This window comes from Aquarana catesbeiana, linkage group LG03, assembly GCF_042186555.1.
Source record: "Aquarana catesbeiana isolate 2022-GZ linkage group LG03, ASM4218655v1, whole genome shotgun sequence".
In the NCBI taxonomy this organism is placed as follows: domain Eukaryota; kingdom Metazoa; phylum Chordata; class Amphibia; order Anura; family Ranidae; genus Aquarana; species Aquarana catesbeiana.
Window position 1 is genome coordinate 472,623,556 of NC_133326.1, and position 18,876 is coordinate 472,642,431.

At 42.6% G+C, this 18,876-nt stretch overlaps 1 protein-coding gene across 2 annotated transcripts in view; it reads right to left on the minus strand.

Annotated features, from left to right (window-relative positions):
- The window catches only part of LOC141132489 (protein diaphanous homolog 1-like), a 281,186-nt gene that overhangs the window by 181,688 nt on the left and 80,622 nt on the right, over positions 1 to 18,876 (minus strand). Inside the window, exon 2 of one of the 2 annotated variants that reach the window (XM_073620953.1) lies at positions 9,045 to 9,071. The exons of the other annotated variant lie outside the window; for it this stretch is intronic. Coding sequence (XP_073477054.1) covers positions 9,045 to 9,071 — 27 coding nt within the window. The remainder of the gene's footprint in view (positions 1 to 9,044; positions 9,072 to 18,876) is intronic. 2 annotated transcript variants of the gene reach the window in all.

An 18,876-nucleotide genomic window follows, 5' to 3' on the forward strand; every position in this document is an offset into this window, starting at 1 on the left:
ACTTTTCTTCTCAGTATTACATACTCACATATTGTGTGTAATATGTCTGCCTGTGTCAGATTTCGTCGGAAAGAATAACTTATATTATTCACTGCAGGCGGTTTCCATCTTCATTGTGGGCATTTGAAGCCCACAAGCATTTATTTCCTGGATGTGGTGAATGCTGTGCTCCCAGAATTCACCGCTCGTTCCCGCACATGCTCAGTGGCAATCATGGGAAGCCTGAGACTAGATCCCAGGAGTCTGGGAGAGGCTAGAAACACGCCTACTCCCACGGGAGGAGAACCAGGAAGTGCAAAGAAGAATAGAAAAATAAAAGGTAATTACGGCGATTTACATTTTTTTTAAACGGCATGTCAGCATCTAGGCAAGGAAGAGAATACATACAGATATTGTTCAAAATTTGGGTGGAACCCCGCTTTAAGTATTTATTTAGTGGGACGTCCCCTAGCAATGCTACTTGAGGGGAGGGAGACACAACCCGTAGGACACCCCCAGACCTCGAGGACTTATACTGCTGCCTGCAGCACACTGCGCCCGAAGGCGATATCCTCATTCCTTCTTATATCCGCTTTGTAAAATTTTGTGAATGTATGGACCAAAGACCAAGTTGCGGCCTTGCAGATCCGAGCAAAGGAGGCCAGGTGAGGCACTGCCCAAGAAGCACTAACCGCTCTGGTAGAGTGCACCTTAACTTGAATAGGGGGAATCTTACCCCTTAAATCATAAGTTTGAATTATAACTTGCCAAATCCACTTGGCAACAGTGGCTTTCGACGCAGCCTGTCCTTTTTTAGGACCCTCTGGCAGAATAAATAAGACATCAGTCTTACGAATCTGAGCAGTTTTCTTTAACTAGATTTTCACTGCTCTCACTACATCAAGACAATGCAGTGACTTTTCTTCCCTGGAACATGGTTTTGGGAAAAATTATGGCAGGACAATATCTTCATTCGGGTGAAAGCCTGAAACCACTTTTGGCAAAAAACTGGACGAGAGCGTAACCCCACTCTGTCCTCATGAATAATCAAATATGGCTCCTTACAAGAAAGAGCAGCCAATTCTGAAACCCTCCTTGCTGAGGATATAGCAACCAAAAATATCAGTTTCCTTGTCAGAAGGACTAAGGGAACATGCTGTAATGGGTCAAACGGCGGTTTTTGTAACACTGAAAAAACTAAAGTCCCAAGGGGTTAAAGGTGATTTAACTGATGGATTAATCCGCATCACCCCTTGCATAAAACACCCGGACTAAAAAATGCGTAGCAAGCGGCCTTTGAAATAAAACCGATAAGGCTGAGACTTGGTCCTTAATAGTACTTAGAGCCAACATCATCTCTACGCCCAATTGTAGAAAGGCAAGGATTCTGCCTAGAATATATCTCCGAGGGTGCCAACCCTTGGATTCACACCAGGAAACATAAGCTTTCCAAACTCTATAATATACAGCTCTGGAAACTGGTTTCCTTGCATTGATTAAAGTTGAGATAACAGACCTGAAAAGCCAACGCTTCTTCAGAATGTGGGTTTCAATAGCCAAGCCGTTAAATTTAGCGTTCGTAAAAGTAGGATGGAATATCGGACCCTGCGATAGCAGGTCTGGCCTTAGTGGGAGAGGCCAAGGACCCTCCACTGCCATCTTTACGATCTCTGCGTACCATGACCTTCTGAGCCATGCTGGTGCTACCAGACTTACCGGCTTTCTTTCCAGCTTGAACATGCAAAGTCGTCGAGGTAGCAACTGAATCGGGGGAAAAGCGTAGATCAGTGAAAGCTGATCCCACGGAGTCTGATCCCAGCACATCTGTTCCGTATGCAAGTGGATCCCTTGTTCTGGACACAAAGTTGACTAAACTTCATATTGAATCTGGAAGCTAGAAGATTTATGTCCAGAGTCCCACATCTTTGGCAAACAGCCCGAAACACTTCGGGGTGAAGAGACCATCCCCCTGGGAATAACTGCTGGCGACTTAGATAGACCGCCTGCCAATTTTCTACTCCCGGAAAGAAAACTGCCGATAGGGATGGGACATTCCTTTCTGCCCAAGTTAGGATATGGTTCACCTCTCTCTGAGCTGAGACACTCTTGGTGCCCCCTTGGTGATTGATATAGGCCACAGCCGTGGCATTGTAGGATTCAATCTAGACTGGACAATTCTTTAACCTGGAGGTCCAGGTTTTCAGAGCCAGATACACTGCCCAAACCTCTAGGATGTTGATGGGCAGGGCACTTAAGAGTTTTGACCACTGTCCCTGGACAGTCGTCTCCTCTAGTACTGCTCCGCAGCGTGAAAGGCTGGCATCTGTCGTTACTACTTTCCAGATTATTGGTCTGAAGGATTTCCCCTTCAGCAATTTCTGGCTTCGTAACCAACTGAGGCTTTTAGACACTCTTGGGGACAGCCGCACTGGCAAGTCCAAAGCTTGGATCGTCTTGTTCCAAGCAGAGAGGATTCTGTTTTGCAACAGTCTTGAATGGAACTGGGCATAGGGGACAGCTTCGAATGAAGCTACCATCTTTCCTAACAACCTCATGCAAAGGCGAATTGAAGGATTTGCTTTTGACCTGACCATCCGTACCAGCTCTTGTATGGAGGTGATCTTTGCTGGAGGAAAGAACACCCTTTTCTGGGCTGTACCTATGATCAGGCCTAAGTAATCCAGCCCTCTTACTGGTTTTAAGGAAGACTTCTCCAGGTAACTGGTTGTAATGCGTACGCTTTGCCTTAAGCGAGTCACTGACTGGTCTATTAACAATAGATCGTCTAGGTAAGCCAACACTGTTATGCACCGTGCCCTCAACCTGGCTAGAGGTGGGGCCAGTATTTTCGTGAATATCCGTGGTGCTGTGGCTAGCCCGAAGGGTAAGGCCGCGAACTGAAAGTGCCGTTGTTCCACTTCGATTCGCAGAAACCTTTGGTGAGCGGGAAATATATTTTGAGCAAATTTTTAGGAACCGATTTAATTTTTTAGATCCAGACTGGGTCTGACATCTCCATTCGGTTTTGGTACTGTAAACAGGTTTGAATAGAAACCTAAACCTTGTTCTTCTGTGGGGATCTGTATGATTACCCCTTGAGTCAATAATCAGTCTAATGCTTGAAACAAGGATTGTCTTTTCCCTGGATCCTTGGGAACGTTTGATCTCAGAAAGTGAGATGGTAGAAACTTCCGAAACTCTAGTTTGTATCCTAGCGTCACTGTGGAGAGAGCCCATCTGTCCTGAGTTTCCCTCTGCCAGACTTCTACGAAATGCAGAAGTCTTCCCCCCACCTTGGTGAGGGGAGACGCCTCTTCATGAATAGGTCTTGGTATTCTGCTTAGTAGTCTTGCGGCTCCAGGTCTTCCTTTGTGCCTGTGCCTGACCCTACAATTTTCCTCTGGAATCTGACGGTGGAAGCCGTCGCCACTGCCTAGAGGCGGATGCGCTAGGCGCAGAAGAGAAAGTCTGTTTAAATGAAGCATGTTTATACTTTCTTTTAACTGACAAAAGAGTACTTTTTCCACTGGAAATTGTCTGGATGTATCCAAATCATCGCAAAAATAGTCGCTCCCCATGAAATGATAAACTAGACAGTAGGTTTTTGCAGGGTGCTTTGGCAGACCAGCCCTTTAGCCAAAGGGTCCTATTTAGACACTGGCAAAAAAACTGAGGACTCCTGGAAGGAGGAGGGGGTTATATAGGGGAGTCAACTTCTTGTATTGGGTGTGCCAGTGTCAACACCTGAAGGCAGCTATAACCCAATAAGTAACGACTTAGGGCTCTGTGTCCTATGATGTACGATAAAGAAATCTTGTGAGCTGATAATTTCCTGTGATCTGTCTGTGCTGACTTATCAATTAAATTGTTTTTCAAGGTCTATAGAACCCTCTATGTCAGGGGTCTCCAAACTATGGCCCTCCAGTTCAGGAACTACAATTCTCATCCTGCCTAGTCATGTCTGGGTATGTGAGAGTTTTACAATGCCTCATGTGACATATAGTTACGCAACAGCTGGAGGACCGTAGTTTGAAGATCCTTGCTCAAGGTTATAGAAAATGAGAGAATCTGGGTTCTATTGTCCTATCTTGCTTCTGCTGCCTTAATACAGACAGATGAGTGTCGTCATCCGAGAAGTGAAAGTATTACTGGTAGAATCCAACAGGTTAAAAAAAAAGAAAAGCAGCCTGAAAACAGAAAAACGAATGCACCTCCCCATATCTAAGGGCTGCAGAGCTACAATGTTATATTTTAGTTTTTAGGTTTAGATAACACCTAAAGCGTTTGTTAGGCTCCATGTACACGGGACGCTGAGGCAAAGTCCTATGAACTATTTTTTTGACATCTTGAAACTGGCATTTAAAATGCCCATTCTGCCCCATCTGCATGGCGTATTTAGCCGCGTTTGCGTCTAGAAGCGTTTAGTTAAGATATCATTGTCATTTGCCACGTCACCTGCCACAAGTTGCAGATTGTCATTTGCCACGTCACCTGCCACAAGTTGCAGATTGTCATTTGCCACGTCACCTGCCACAAGTTGCAGATTGTCATTTGCCACAAGTTGTGGATTGTCCACTTGCCACGTCAACTACCACAAGTTGCTTGTTCAAATCTAACAATGCATGGGTCAAATTCCAATTATACTTCAGATAACAGCAATGCTAGTGGTGTATTGGATTGGATCAAGGGCTCACTAGGGTATATAAATGGTCTATGAATCATTGCAAGCAATTACAAATTTTTAAAATATTTTTTTTAACGGTTTTTCATAATTTGCCATCATTTTTTTAATTTTTAATGTAAAAAAAATAGGGCACCTTTAAAAACGCTTAAACGAAAACGCGGCTAAATGCCGGTACCCGCGTTTAACCGCGTATGGCGTCTCAAACGTGGAAATCTTCGGCATCTGAACTCATTTTTTTTGCTTTCAAAGAAACGCTGTTAAAAACGCAACTGCCTAAAAAAGGCAATAAACGAGACTGAGTACATCAGGGGTGCCCAACCGCTGGCCCAGGGGCCACATGTGGCCCGCGGCGCCCTCCGATGTGGCCCGCCATGTCTTGCTCTGATGGCAGGTCAGTAAACCCAGTTCGAAGGTTCCTGACCCGCCATCTCCAAGCATTAGTGCGAAGAACGGAGCCGCCGCTAGAGGAAGCAGAGCCGATGCTTCCTGTATAGCGCCGACTCTTTCACAGGCGGAGCGATACCAAATGTATTCCGCCTGTGACAGGAAGCATTGGCTCTGCTCTCTACTGCAGCTGCATGCTTCTGTTACAAATATGCTTGGGGATGGTGGGTCGGGACACAGGAACCCGCGATCTGGGACAGCAACCACCAGTACCAACCAACAGTACCAGTACCAACCAACAGTACCAGTCAGCAGTACCAACCAACAGTACCAACCACCAGTACCAGCCAGCAGTACCAGTACCCACCATTCGTACCAGTCAACAGTATAAACCAGCAGTACCAGTCAGAAGTACCCGCCACCAGTGCACACCATCCGTACCAGCCAGCAGTACACGCCAGAAGTACACGCCAGAAGTACCAGTACCCACCATCCGTACCAGTCATCAGTACCAAACAGCAGTATAAACCAACAATACCAGTGCTAACCAGCAGTACCAGCCAGCAAAACCAGTACCAACAGTACCAGTACCAGCCAGCAGTACCAGTACCAACCAACAGTACCAACCAAAGTACCAGTACCTGCCAGCAGTACCAGTACCCACCATCCGTACCAGTCATAAGTATAAACCAGCAGTACCAGTACTAGCCAGAAGTACCCGCCAGCAGTACCAGTGCCCACCATCCGTACCAGCCAGCAGTATAAACCAGCAGTACCAGTACCAGCCAGCAGTACCAGTACGAGCCAGCAGTACCAGTACCCACCAGCAGTACTAGTCAGCAGTACCAGCCCCTGTCAGCAGTACCAGCCAGCTGCAGGAATCCTGAGGAAGAAGTGAAGATTGAGGTCAGTTAAGGAGCAGGTAAACCGCTGTGCATCAGTGTGAAAGCAGCCTTAGGCCCCTTTCACATGATCGGTCCAATTGGGTCCGCCTGTCTGTTTTTCAGGTGGACTCAAGCGGACTCTCCATTCACCTCTATAGAGTGGCAGATGTAAAAACGGACTCGTGTCCTTTTACACCCCCTTATCTGCAATCCGATATCCTCAAAAAAAACAAAAAAAAAACAAAAGGGGATCTGTCCCCTTCTGTCTGGGCGGATAGAAGGGACCTTACGGTAGAGCGGGATGCATCAGTGTTTGCTCTACATATGCAGAGTGGACACAGACCTGCCATCCCCCCTTTATGCTCATTGTGGCCCGTGACCGGTTACAAAGTCGATAAAGTGGCCCACGCTCCTCAAAAGGTTGGGCACCCCTGGTGTACATGGTCACATAGGATAACATTGAATGAGTTCAGGGGCAGTTGAAAAAAAAAAAGCGTCCAACTGCCACTGAACGTACGTTTAGCAGCGTCCTGTGTACATGGGGCCTTACCGCCAAAACTTCATACATATTCGCGATATGTACTTGATACCATGTACTTGTATGAGAAATTATCCTGTTCTTTGTATTCTTCCTTTATGTAATGTTCCGGCTAGTCCCCTTGCTTTCATATTAAAAATAGACCACATCGTGGTCAGTTCTCTAGCTGTGCTGGGAACTCAGTGTACTCTCCTCCAATGATCAGACTTGTCCTGACACGCCCCTGCTGCACAGCCATTCACTGGGAAGCTCAGTGTGCTGCTGCTTCTCCTCCCCCCAACTATTATGCAGCTGAGAACAGAGGGAATGTGATCACTTTATAAAAAGGGGAAGAAAAAAAAAAAAAAAAGTATAATGTATTTTTATATCTATACAAAAATGTTTTGCCTTTCATTTCTATTTTAAACTGAATACAAGGTTATCATTTACAATGACTTTAATGTACACACACACACATACACACACTATGAACACAAATAATTATAATAATTAGGTTAATTTGTGTCGCCAATTTTGTGGCGGCTTTTTTTTTTAGGACTTTAAAACCTACTTTTTGTCAAACATCTAAAAAGTCAGAGTAAAACATATCGGGTATATCCTTAAGTCAATATACAGTGTAAATAAGTATAAAAACAGTAATTCTAGTTAGTCAAAAACCGCAGTTGTTAAACTGATTAGTAAAAGAAGCGCAGCAATGTTATTGGGTTATTAAAGCGATGAGGAATGTGTTTACAAACCAATCTCTGAAGTGTATGTTATATTGTTACTGGATTCGTAGAATGTTACTGATCTATCTCAGAAATGACCAAATGTAACATACGGCTGATATCCTAGTTATGAGCTCCCACATCTTTTACCATCTTACAGCTTCCAATCTCTAATGCAGAGACCAGGGTGGATGGGCTTTGGGCTGCCTCAATAGGTTTGTGTACATTGTAGAGCTGCACGATTAATCGTTAAGAATAGTTATTGCAATTTTTTCCCCCTTGTGAACTAGACAAAGTATTTCCCGATCCTTTCTATGCAGAGAATTATCTCTGCTCTGCTAAAGCCAACAGCCCTCAAAAGAAAGGGGGAAAAAAAAAAAAAAAAAAAAAAAAGAAAAAACGGACAGTCTGCCAAGAATCACAACATTCTTTAGCAGTGGAACGTAAGTATAAACATTGTAACGATTTGTCCTTTAGATCAAAGGAATACACTTTGGTGTGAAAATGAGGGAAGTTTAACCACTTAAACACTAAACCTTTTTCTGACATTTGTTGGTTTCAAGTTAAAATATTTTTTTTTTTTTTTGCTAGAAAATTTGCTAGAAAATTACTTAGAACCCCCAAAATATATTTTTTTTTTAGTAGAGACCCTAGAGAATAAAAAATTGTGGTTGTTACAATATTTTATGTCACACTGTATTTGCGCAGCAGTCATTCAAATGTAATTTTTTGGGAAAAAAATACACTAATGAATTTAAAAAAAAAAACCTATCCAGTAAATTTAGCCCAATTTTTTTTTGTATAACGTGAAAGACGCCGCAAGAATCGTCAGAGAATTGTGATCTTTTTATTCTAAGCAAAAAAATTGTGATACTCATTTTGGCCAGAATCGTGCAGCTCTAGTACATTGTATACAAAAAAAGGACCAGGGACCATAATAAGAGTCTGAATCGTTTGGCAGAGGAATGACTAGCGACTCTCTTCTAGGGCTGGGGAAAAAAAATCGATTTGAATCTTGAAATGAGTTGAGAGGTCAAATCGATTCAAAATTTCAGCAAAAACTATTTTTTTTTTTTCCACCAGGTCCGGCGCTGACACCGTGCCGGTCCTGAGGAGCTGCGGGCAGGAGTTTTTAGGTGAGGCCACGGCTTCGGGCCTAGTCCACGAGGCCGGACGCCGCGGACTAGGCCGAAGCCGTGGCCTCGCCTAAAAGCTCCTGCACGCAGCTCCTCAGGACCGGCGCGGTGTCCATAAAAAAAAAAAAAAAAAAAAACACGAATCGTGAATCGAGTTTTTTTTTTTTTTTTTTTTAAATCGCAGATTTTTTTTTTTTTTTGGAGAAAATCGCCCAGCTCTATTCTCTTCCTAATCCTGGCACAACCTTAACTCCATGCTGCATTTCCAAATGACTTAACATAAGTTTGCCTATTCAGGTTGGCCACAGACAGGCAAATGTCTAACCAGAAATAAAGGGAAATGGAACATCTACTAGACTTTGAAAATATCATTACGTCACCAGCACCCTGTGGTATTTTCTCTGACCTAGTTGGTGGGTGAATACGGCCCACATGGTGACACTCTACAAGTATTGGTGACGATTACTGCCCAGTCAAAAAAATGAGCACTTCTGACGGTAGTGCTCATCACCGCTCCCAAAGAAGCTCAAAGTGAGTAATCATACTTGTGATCATAGGATGTCATTTTTGTATCATCAATGCTATGGAAATGGGAAGTACTTTTGAAGCAAAAGAAAAAAAAAAAAAAAAAAAAAGCACTTTAACCAAAAGCTTTACATGCAACAGCATAACCTCTGATGCAGGCCATACAAGGGGAGGCAGCACAAAAGCACAGCACGAAAACACACTTACCTCATCTACCATAAGACGTTTAAATGTCTGGTGTAATCACAAAAATTAAAAAGGAAAAAAAAAAAAGACAAAAAGACAGTCAGTCAGACAGAAAAAGTGACCCACAGATTTCACCATAAAATCAATTACCAAGAGAACATAAATTGACTGAACACCAACATTTAAATTGAAAAGCACCAACATTTAAAAACAGTAATTATAGGAAGGGAATATATAAAACATTCAGACAACAAAGGTGATATTGAAACATTTAAACTATTCAGTGCCTATACCAAAGCCAGGACATCAATTTTTCAGTAACCAAAATGTATGTATATATGACGAGAACCAATAGAAAACAGAACTCAGGACAAAAAAAAAAAAAAAAAACGTTAAATTTAAATATACTCAATAGCCAAAAAGGATATAAATCCACTTTGTGTGCAAACCCAGTAGCAGTGACACAATTGTGCTGCACATACCCTGTGTACACCCATGACAGGCCACCTGCAGAGAACTACAGGAGGGGGCGGACACAAGACCGGTCACCCTGCACAAGTAGAGGGAGCAGCACTGACCGGTCATTATTACAGGAAGCTCCTGAACAGAAGCAAAGTTTCACAATGGATGACTGCACAGATCTGGATGAAGTACACAAAGCACCAAGATTCAGCCAAGAACACACATGCCTCGTGTTTAGACAATTTTTACCCATTCTAGAGTTCAGTTTTAAGCCCTGGTTCACACCGATGTGAGAAATGCACAAGATTCACTGCGTTTCCCTTCATCGCATAGAAATCTTACGGTGTCCATGCCATCTGCTGGGGATGTCAATGTTAGATTAAAGACACCCCGAAACAGTGCTATTGCAAGATTTGCATCGCATGGGTGTGAACACACATGCAATGTAATTCAGGTGTGGGGGGAAAAAAAAAAGAAAAAAAAGAGGCCTGCACCATTTTGGTGCGGATGTGACGTGATTTGAGCCAAACAAAAATGTATGGCTCAAATAATACCGCACATGATGTGCACTGGAATGTGGTGCGATTCCTGTGCGAATCACATGCGGTTCTGCACGCACCAGTGTGAACCCAGGCTAAAGACTGTTTATTTATACCCTCTAAATTGGTGGTACAAAAGTAAAACCCCTTGGAATGCCTGAACAAACTTGTAGCCTCTGGCAGCCTCTATAAATGGGCAGCTCATTTATTCAAATTCTGACATCATCTGAGAAAACCAAGGTTTGGCTCATTTCCTCCCATACATCTTTCTTCTGGTCTGTGGGAACTACAGATCTGATGGGCTAACAAATGGCTATGTAAGGAAAAAAAAAAAAAAGGAGTCCAAGTCCTGAATTTCCCAGCTACAGTAGGAATTTACATAAAGAGTATTGCATTTTGTAGGCTCCTGCAACAGAAAGAGGCAAATACCCGCATCCCTTACACAATTGATTTAGGCACCATGATAGTCAGGCTAATGACAGGTTTATTTTTAAGTAAATGTCAGGTCAAATAAGAACCCCTCTCCATTATGTCCAGCATTTAAACTCAGTGGAGCCTGAAATACCTGAATTCACTGCAGTTCTGTTGCTTCAAGACCTCGTGTGGTCAGTAATGTTAGCAAAGGTGCTTTCTACTGAAGGTTGGGGTCCCCTCCAGCAAAGATCATACGACCGACCGCTGTGAGATCCCAGAGCAGTGCTTTCTGCAGCAATGGCCTTTAAGTTCCATTTGAATCCAAATACCAATACTGTCAAGCAATTTGTCTTGTATGAACCAATAACGGTGATATCTACGGCACATGCCAAAAAATACATGTACAGGCTATAGCCTCAGACATTGGTTTAACCAAAATCTTTCTTCAGCCCAAAAAAGAAAAGAAACCCAAGCAAAAATGCAGCATGAACAACATACATTCACAGGAGGATAAAACCACTTTTAATCACCATCCTTTCCTCAGCCAATTATTTCTACTCTGCTGGTATTTCAACCTTGTAGTACACAAAATTAACCATAAGAGGGCACCAAACAATCAAACATCGCAAGCCATTTGGTTTCATACCATTGTGATACTGATTTGAACTTTTTGGCATAATACATAAAACACACCACAAGATGACTAAACAACATGACTTTATACCACATTTGATCCCTTCCGCAAAATGCCAATCCTACAATTATTGTTTGCATTTGCGAGTCACCTTAGACTAGATGGAAACTTAAAGAGGAACTGCAGTCTGCTCACATAATTTGTAATGAAAACATCTTTGCCATTCTGAAGCTTCCCCCCAACCACTTTGCATAATATATATTATTTATTTTTATAATATATATATATATATATATATATATATATATATACACACACACACACACACACACACACACATACATATATATATACATATACACACTGTGATTCTGTACTTGCCAAATATGCTGCAGAAATCTCCCTCCACTGAGTCTGGCTGCATTCATTTTAACTGTGGACAGCTGAAGCTGCTGCCTGATCATTTCCTGGATTTACCACCTCTGCAGCTCTCATTGGCCCACGTATGACTTATTACCAACTCCCTTCCTAGCAAACTCTCACGAGAGAGAGAGAGAGAGAGCTGTGCAGGATGTCATAAGCCTAGGCTAATGACCAGACAAGAAAGAGGAAGTGGGCTGTATAAGGTATTTTATTTACTTGCAGAAAAAAAAATGTTTTACTATCCAAAAGTTCAAACAAGGGCAGAAGATTTAAAGCGGGGGGTTCCACCCAAATTTTGAACAATATCTGTATGTATTCTCTTCCTTGCCTAGATGCTGACATGCCGTTTAAAAAAAATTTAAATCGCCGTAATTACCTTTTATTTTTCTATTCTTCTTTGCACTTCCTGGTTCTCCTCCCGTGGGAGTAGGCGTGTTTCTAGCCTCTCCCAGACTCCTGGGAGCTAGTCTCAGGCTTCCCAGGATGCCACTGAGCATGTGCGGGAATGAGCGGTGAATGCTGGGAGCACAGCATTCACCACATCCAGGAAATAAATGCTTGTGGGCTTCAAATGTCCGCAATGAAGATGGAAACCGCCTGCAGTGAATAATATAAGTTATTCTTTCCGACGAAATCTGACACAGGCGGACATATTACACACAATATGTGAGTATGTAATGCTGAGAAGAAAAGTTTGTGAATGAACTCAAAAAAAAAAAAAAAAAAAAAAAAAAAAAAAAACGATAGATAGGTGGACCCCCGCTTTAATAGATGAAAAAAAATGACTGAAGGTCCGCTTTAAAGAGATTCTTCAGACACAAATACTGTAGCTGCCGACTTTAAATAATAGGAGGGAAGGGGGAGCAAACTTCTGCACAGATCACCGTGGGAGTGGCTACCAGTCAAAACCAGGCACCCGCTAACCCCCCCAAAAAAATAAAAAAAAAAACATGCCAAAACTTAAAGGGGGGGGGGGGGGGGCAGACAAGCTGAGCTTCCCCTTTTGGGTGAAGTTCCGCTTTTAAATTGTTGTAGACCTCCGACATGTAATATGAAAAAAATATATATATATATATATATATATATATATCTCTTTAGTGTGTACAGTGTGTTGTATAGTGTGTACTTGTCTCAATTAAGAGCACCAAGTGTCATTTCTGTCTGCCTCATTCCTCTGCTATCAGCATAAGTCACTTGTGACAAAGATTTCATGACACCAAGAGAAAAACGGTGACAGGGCAGGGAGCTCCAGCTGATTGACAGCCTCAGCTCTGTTGCTGTGGACTGTGTGAAGGGGGTGTGTCTCTTCCCTCCAATCAGCTCTCAGAGCTCTCCTCACTGAGGAGAGTGTGTCATTTCAAACTACCACCCTCATTTTTCTGACCGCTCAGACAAGATTTATAAATTGTGGACTTTGAAACGATGTAGAGAAGACTACATATAATCAGGTACAATTGATGTTGGAGGATTTGATTTATCTCTGTGTATCCTCTAAGGCCCCATGTACACTGCTGCTGGTAAATGGACGTTTAGGAGCAGTTGGGCATTTTTTTTTCAGCTGCCCCTGAACTCTCCTCTATGTTAGCTTATCAGTACATGTACACAGGGTCGTTTATAGGCAGTTGAGTTTAGAAGCATTTTTTGGAAAGCAAAATAATGCATTCAGGACGGATGTTCTGAAAGGCCAAAAGCCTGTAACAGCTTGTAAATGCGCGGGAACAATGTAACTCGCGTTTAGCCGCGTTTGGTTTACAGGTGTTTTTAATGGAGATACATTTTTGACTATTTGGTAAAAAAACACTTCTAAAATGCAAACGCGTTTGTCAAGTTAAATCGTTCAGGAGAGGTTTCAAAATGTCCCGTGTGTACATTAAGCCTAAGGGTTTACAACCACTTTAATCACTTAAATCATTGAAGTTTGAATATGCTAACTGTAATATTCGTAACGCTACATCTTTTATGAAACTAATCCCTGGCGATCCTGCCATGAAGCCCCTTGTTCAGGCACTCACTGTTATAGGGTGACAAGACTGTCCCCGTCTGCCAATTGTGCTCATCATGCCTGGTCACCCTATCATACTGGCCTCTGGCTGACACTACAAGTGTCTGTTTCAACACACATTTTGCAGGCATGGTCTACTGTTGTCACCATTAGCCCACCCTGAGAAATGCCATCAAGTCATGAATGGAGTACATGCATGTAGACAAAAAGTCACAGGATGTAGGAGTACTGAGATGCAACGAAGAATGAAAAATGGTGAAAACTAGTATTTTCTTTAAAATAAAAAAATGCACTTTTAGAATAAGCAATGCTTTAGAAGATTTAAAATGTCATTCAGTTGGGGTTTACGTCTACTTTAATATAAAAAACAATAATGCCCAAGGTTTTACATTTAATACACAGTTAAAGTAAAAAAAAAGACAGATCATTTTTGTTTACTAGTCCAGGCTAATACTGAACATCTATAAAAGGCGAGCTGAAACCCAATATAAACTCTCAGGGAAATCTATGCTGTCACAGATACCATACTAAAGACTGAAGTGTCTTCAGATCTTCCCAAGGTTCTTCCTGCCCTGTGGACAATCAGATGTAGTATACTCACTGAGAAACGCTTTCTTCCCTCTGCGTACTCCTCACAAGGCTTTGAAAACTCGCACAGAGAAGCCCTTCAGCCCTTGTTCACACTGAATGCATGTTTGAAGTTGCACGATTTCAAACCCGCATTTCAGTGCCAGTTCGGGGGCGATATGAAAAGACATCTGTGTGGGTTCATGCACAGAGGTCTATTGAAATTGCCCCTAAAGTCACCAAAAATAGTGCAGGAACTACTTTCAGAAATTGGTGCGGTGCTGCAAAGTCGGAATCACACTGATTAGGACAGTGCCGTTGCCGGAAAAAGGCTCCGATTTAGCATGCAATGTGACATGTCAAATCGCACCAATGTGCATGGGGGCAAAATCTGTATCCTTCAGGAGTGCTTGTTAATGCTTCTCTGGAAACCCTGACAAGGCATGATGTCCTGCAGAGAGGTTTGCCTCATTTCAAACAATGCTTACATCTGTCAGGCTGTCTTTACTTTTAAAGTTGAACTACAGGCAGAAAAAGTTTAAAAATATTGTTTAATAGCCACAAAGAATATAAATCCTGTGTGCATGAAATGTCTTCACAACCCTGGTAAAAGTAGCAGTGACATCGCTGTGCTGCCAATGCAGTGTACAGTTGTAGGAGGGGTCCCAACAAGCCAACCCACAACAGGCTGCCAGCAGAAAACTACAAGAGAGGGCGGAAACAAGACCAGTCACCCTGCACAGGGGGAGATCGCAGCACTGACCGGTCTTTAATTACAAGAACCCCAGTACAGAGATAAAAGTTTCACACTGGATTACTGCACAGGTCTGGTAGAAATTCACAAATCACACCAAGATTCAAGTAAGAATACACATGACTCTAGAGGATATTTACTTATTGTTTTAACTAAACACTCTTGTTCAAAGCCAATATTGAATTAGTAATGCATTGTGGGAACTAGGCCAGTGCCAACAGAATGTACGCTTTAACGCACCAATCCTGTATATGCGCTCTTCACACTAGTATTAATAGTGCTCAATCAGTCCATATTATGAAAAGCTACAACAGATGAGGACTACAGAAGCAACTATACAGCCAATGTAATAAAAAATGTCAGTTCATACAGAAGTTCAGGGCACTACAGTATGTGACAGGACAGCTTTTACACCTCTAATCTGTCCAGTGCTCCTTTAGCTCAAAATAATTTTTTTTTTTTTTTTTTTTTTAGATGTATTGTTTTTTTTGCATGGATTTACTATTACTGTTGGACAGAAGTGACAAAAACAGATTCAGGAACTATGGAAGGGAGATCTCCCTGATGGAGCTTCCAAGACCTAAGAAATCAGAAGCTAAAACGGGTGACCAACCAGTGGCCTGGGGGCCGCATGTGGTCCGTGGAGCCTTCTGATGTGGCCTGCGACCTCCTTTTTTGGGATGGTGGGACAGCAAACCCATATCATGGGTTACCAACCCTGTATACCAGAGCATCAGTGTTGTGAATGAAGCTGCAGACAGAAGAAGCAAGAGGTTGTGGAGGGAGCAGAGTCGCATAAGCTGTTGCTTTCTGTATAGCGCCGGTACCTGTCACAGGCGGAGTAATACCAAATACACTATGCCTGGGATAGGAACAGCTAGCAATACCTGAATGGAAGACTGTTATTAAAGGCAAGTTTATTAAAAAAAAAAAAAATATATACATAGTCACATATCTGTCCTGCAGTGGTTACTGGGCTGCTTTCAAATTGATCCACAGTGCACCTGTGGGTTACCTGCACTGTGCCATAGACTTCTGTTATTATCTGCAGAGTTGGCACGCCTTCAGAAAGTTCACTACATCTGCAGGAGATATTAGAAGTCTATGGCAAAGTGCAGCTAACCCGCAGGAAAGCCACAGATGCACTGGACTGCACCAGTAACCACAGCACATCAGTCCAACCCAATCGGACCCTCCATTAACCTCCATGGAGCGGCAGACAATTCGATCCATTAAAAAAAAATGGAACAGATCAGAGGCCCATAGATTAGAGTGGGATGTGTCCATGTTTGCTCTGCATATGCAGTGTGGACATAAGCCTGTCATTCTCCTGTTCCGCTCATTGTGGCCCCCGACTGGATGCCAAGTTTCTTAAGTGGCCCTCGCTCTTCAAAAGGTTGGGCACCCCTGGGCTAAAAGCCTAGTACACACTAGGGGAATATCAGGTGAACAATCGTCAGATTTGCCACGAAAGTACATTTCATGATGTATCTAGGAATGGTATTAAAGTGGAAGTCCATGCAAAAACAAAAATCCCTGCATCTATAGAAACCAGGGATCTAACACTAACCTCTCTATCCCTGTAAAGAAAAAATGATTATACATACCTTTTTGGAAGCCGATCTGACATTGCTTTGACCGGATCCCACGCTGAGCTGTCAGCCTCGGCTTCACTGTAGAGGCGGGTGCAGAGCAGACGGACGACAAAGGTATCCCCATAGCAACTCTATGGGTGACATCACTTCCTATTAATTTCACAGTTGTTGTCGGGCGTGTCCTCTGCAGAGCTTCCGCCGCTGGAGATCGGGTCGGAGCAGGTCAGATCAGCTTCCAAAAAAGGTATGTATACTAATTTTTTCTTTACATGGATAGAGAGGTTAGTGTTAGATCCCTGGTGTCCATAGGTGCAGGGATATTAGTTTTTGCATGGGCTTCCACTTTAACTAAAATTCTCAAACGACAAAGGCACACATAGCTACGTACTATCTGGGTCTTCTGGGTCGTACTTTGCTTCTGACCATGCCTGGTATTTTTGTATGATTACTGTACACATTGAGCGAAAAATTGAACGTTGTGTTCATGTACAATAAAAAAAATGTTCTAGCTTGTCCGAAATTTCTGTATGGTTTTTGGAAAAACCTCAATAAAAATGGTTAAAAAAAATAAATTAAAAAATTCTAGCTTGCACCTTCGGGTTTTTCGTCCAGTCAAAATCGTTCGTATAGTACTTTTAAAAAACGAACACACAATCGGCGGATTGTTCCTTAGAGGAATTATTGTACGATTTTCTTATCTTGTACACAGGCCTTAAAGTGATTTGATTATACTTACCTGCTCTGTGCAATGGTTTTGCACAGAGCAGCGCTGATACTCTTCTTTTTTTGGGTCCGCTGCCAGCAGTCCTGGCTCCTCCCCACTGCTGAGTGCCCCCAATAGTAAGTGTCTTGCTATGGGGGCACTTGAACAGGCATGCTCCTGTGAATGGACATTGACCATTCACACACAGAGCGGCAACTCAGCCCCGCTCTTGGCTCTCTTCTCATTGGCTAACTGGCTGTGAATGACAGCAGCAGGAGCCAATTGCTTCCGCTGCTGTGGAGAGAAAGAGACCCAGGAGAGGCGCTGCTCTTGTGCACATCGATGGATGGAGCTGGGGCTCAGGTAAGTGTAAAAGGGGGCTTAAGGGTAAGTATAAAAGAATGCATAAGGGTAAAAAAAAACCTTCTGCCTTTAGTAGAACCACATTAAGTTAGCCACCCAGCCCCCACATATCCACTTAAAACTAAAATCTCAATTTTAGGTGGACTGGCTCTTTAAAAGTAGTAAGTGCAGAATGTATAATAATGCTATTTAATATGACCAATGTAAAAAAAAATAAACTACCCCAAAAACCTGAGTTCCTTGGAGTACAGGTATAATTTTAAATGGAAAACTTGTCTTTCCCACACCACTGAGGCTGCATTCACACTAGAGGAGTTTCATGAATGCGCACAAAATCGTGCAATTTTGTGAGTTAATGAAAAATAAAAAACAACAGTTGAGCCTGCAGTGGGTCATTCATGGCTCATCAAAAACACAGCAAAAAGCACAGTAAAAAAAAAAAAAAAAAAAAAAAAAAAAAAAAAAAAAAAAAAAAAAAGGATGCATGAGCTATTTTGCCACATTTATCATGCATAGGGCAGCACAATGAAAATTAATGTGCCCCAGTACAGCCCTTTTCTCATAAGAGAACTATATCCACAGGGTAATAATGCTGCTGTGCCATTTCACTGCAAATTATATTAAAGGAATATAAAAAAATAGGATATCAATAAAAGTAAGGCAATCAAGCAATAAAATTATGTCACATAGGAGTACTCTGTTGATGGTAATGACAGGCTGCATCATGTATTGGCTTTGCCCATAACAGTCTGGAGCGATCAGCAGAGTCATCCTTTCCTCCCAGCTATCTGAGGCCACAATTCATTTCTGGCCTCTAATGAGAAAACAGGGTGCGAGTCTGAAAAGTGAAACAGGAAGTGCAAAGTCTGATTACTCATGTACAAGAAGTAATACAAGTCCGGAAACCACCAGTCATCAAGTAAATGTAAAACAAGTACGCCAAGTCTTTCCTTGTTCTTCAATAAGGAACTTATTTCTGTGAGCTGCTTAAAAAGATTAAAAAAAAATTTTTTTTTAAATTTAAAAAAAAACCTGGGAGCAGGAAAAAAATATTAAAATATTTTAGCAGACTTGCACCCTTTTTATTTAAAGGGGCTGTTTATCTTTATGTTTAGGTGTCCGCATTGCCTCCTCAGCCCCCTTTACTTACCTGAGCCCTTACTGATCCAGCGCCATGCAGATCTGCAACTCTTCTCTCACTTCCGGGTCTCGCTGGCTTTGCTGGGGCACCAGAAGCCATAGGCTCCCAGTGCTGTCAATCAAAGCTAGTGACAAGGAAGCGGGGGGTGGGGCAGAGTCCCGCTGTCTTTGTCAAAGAACGCAGCAGAGGGACTCGGGTGCAAGCACGCACGAGTGCCCCCAGGAGGGGCCAGGAGCGCTGGTGGGGGACCCGAAAA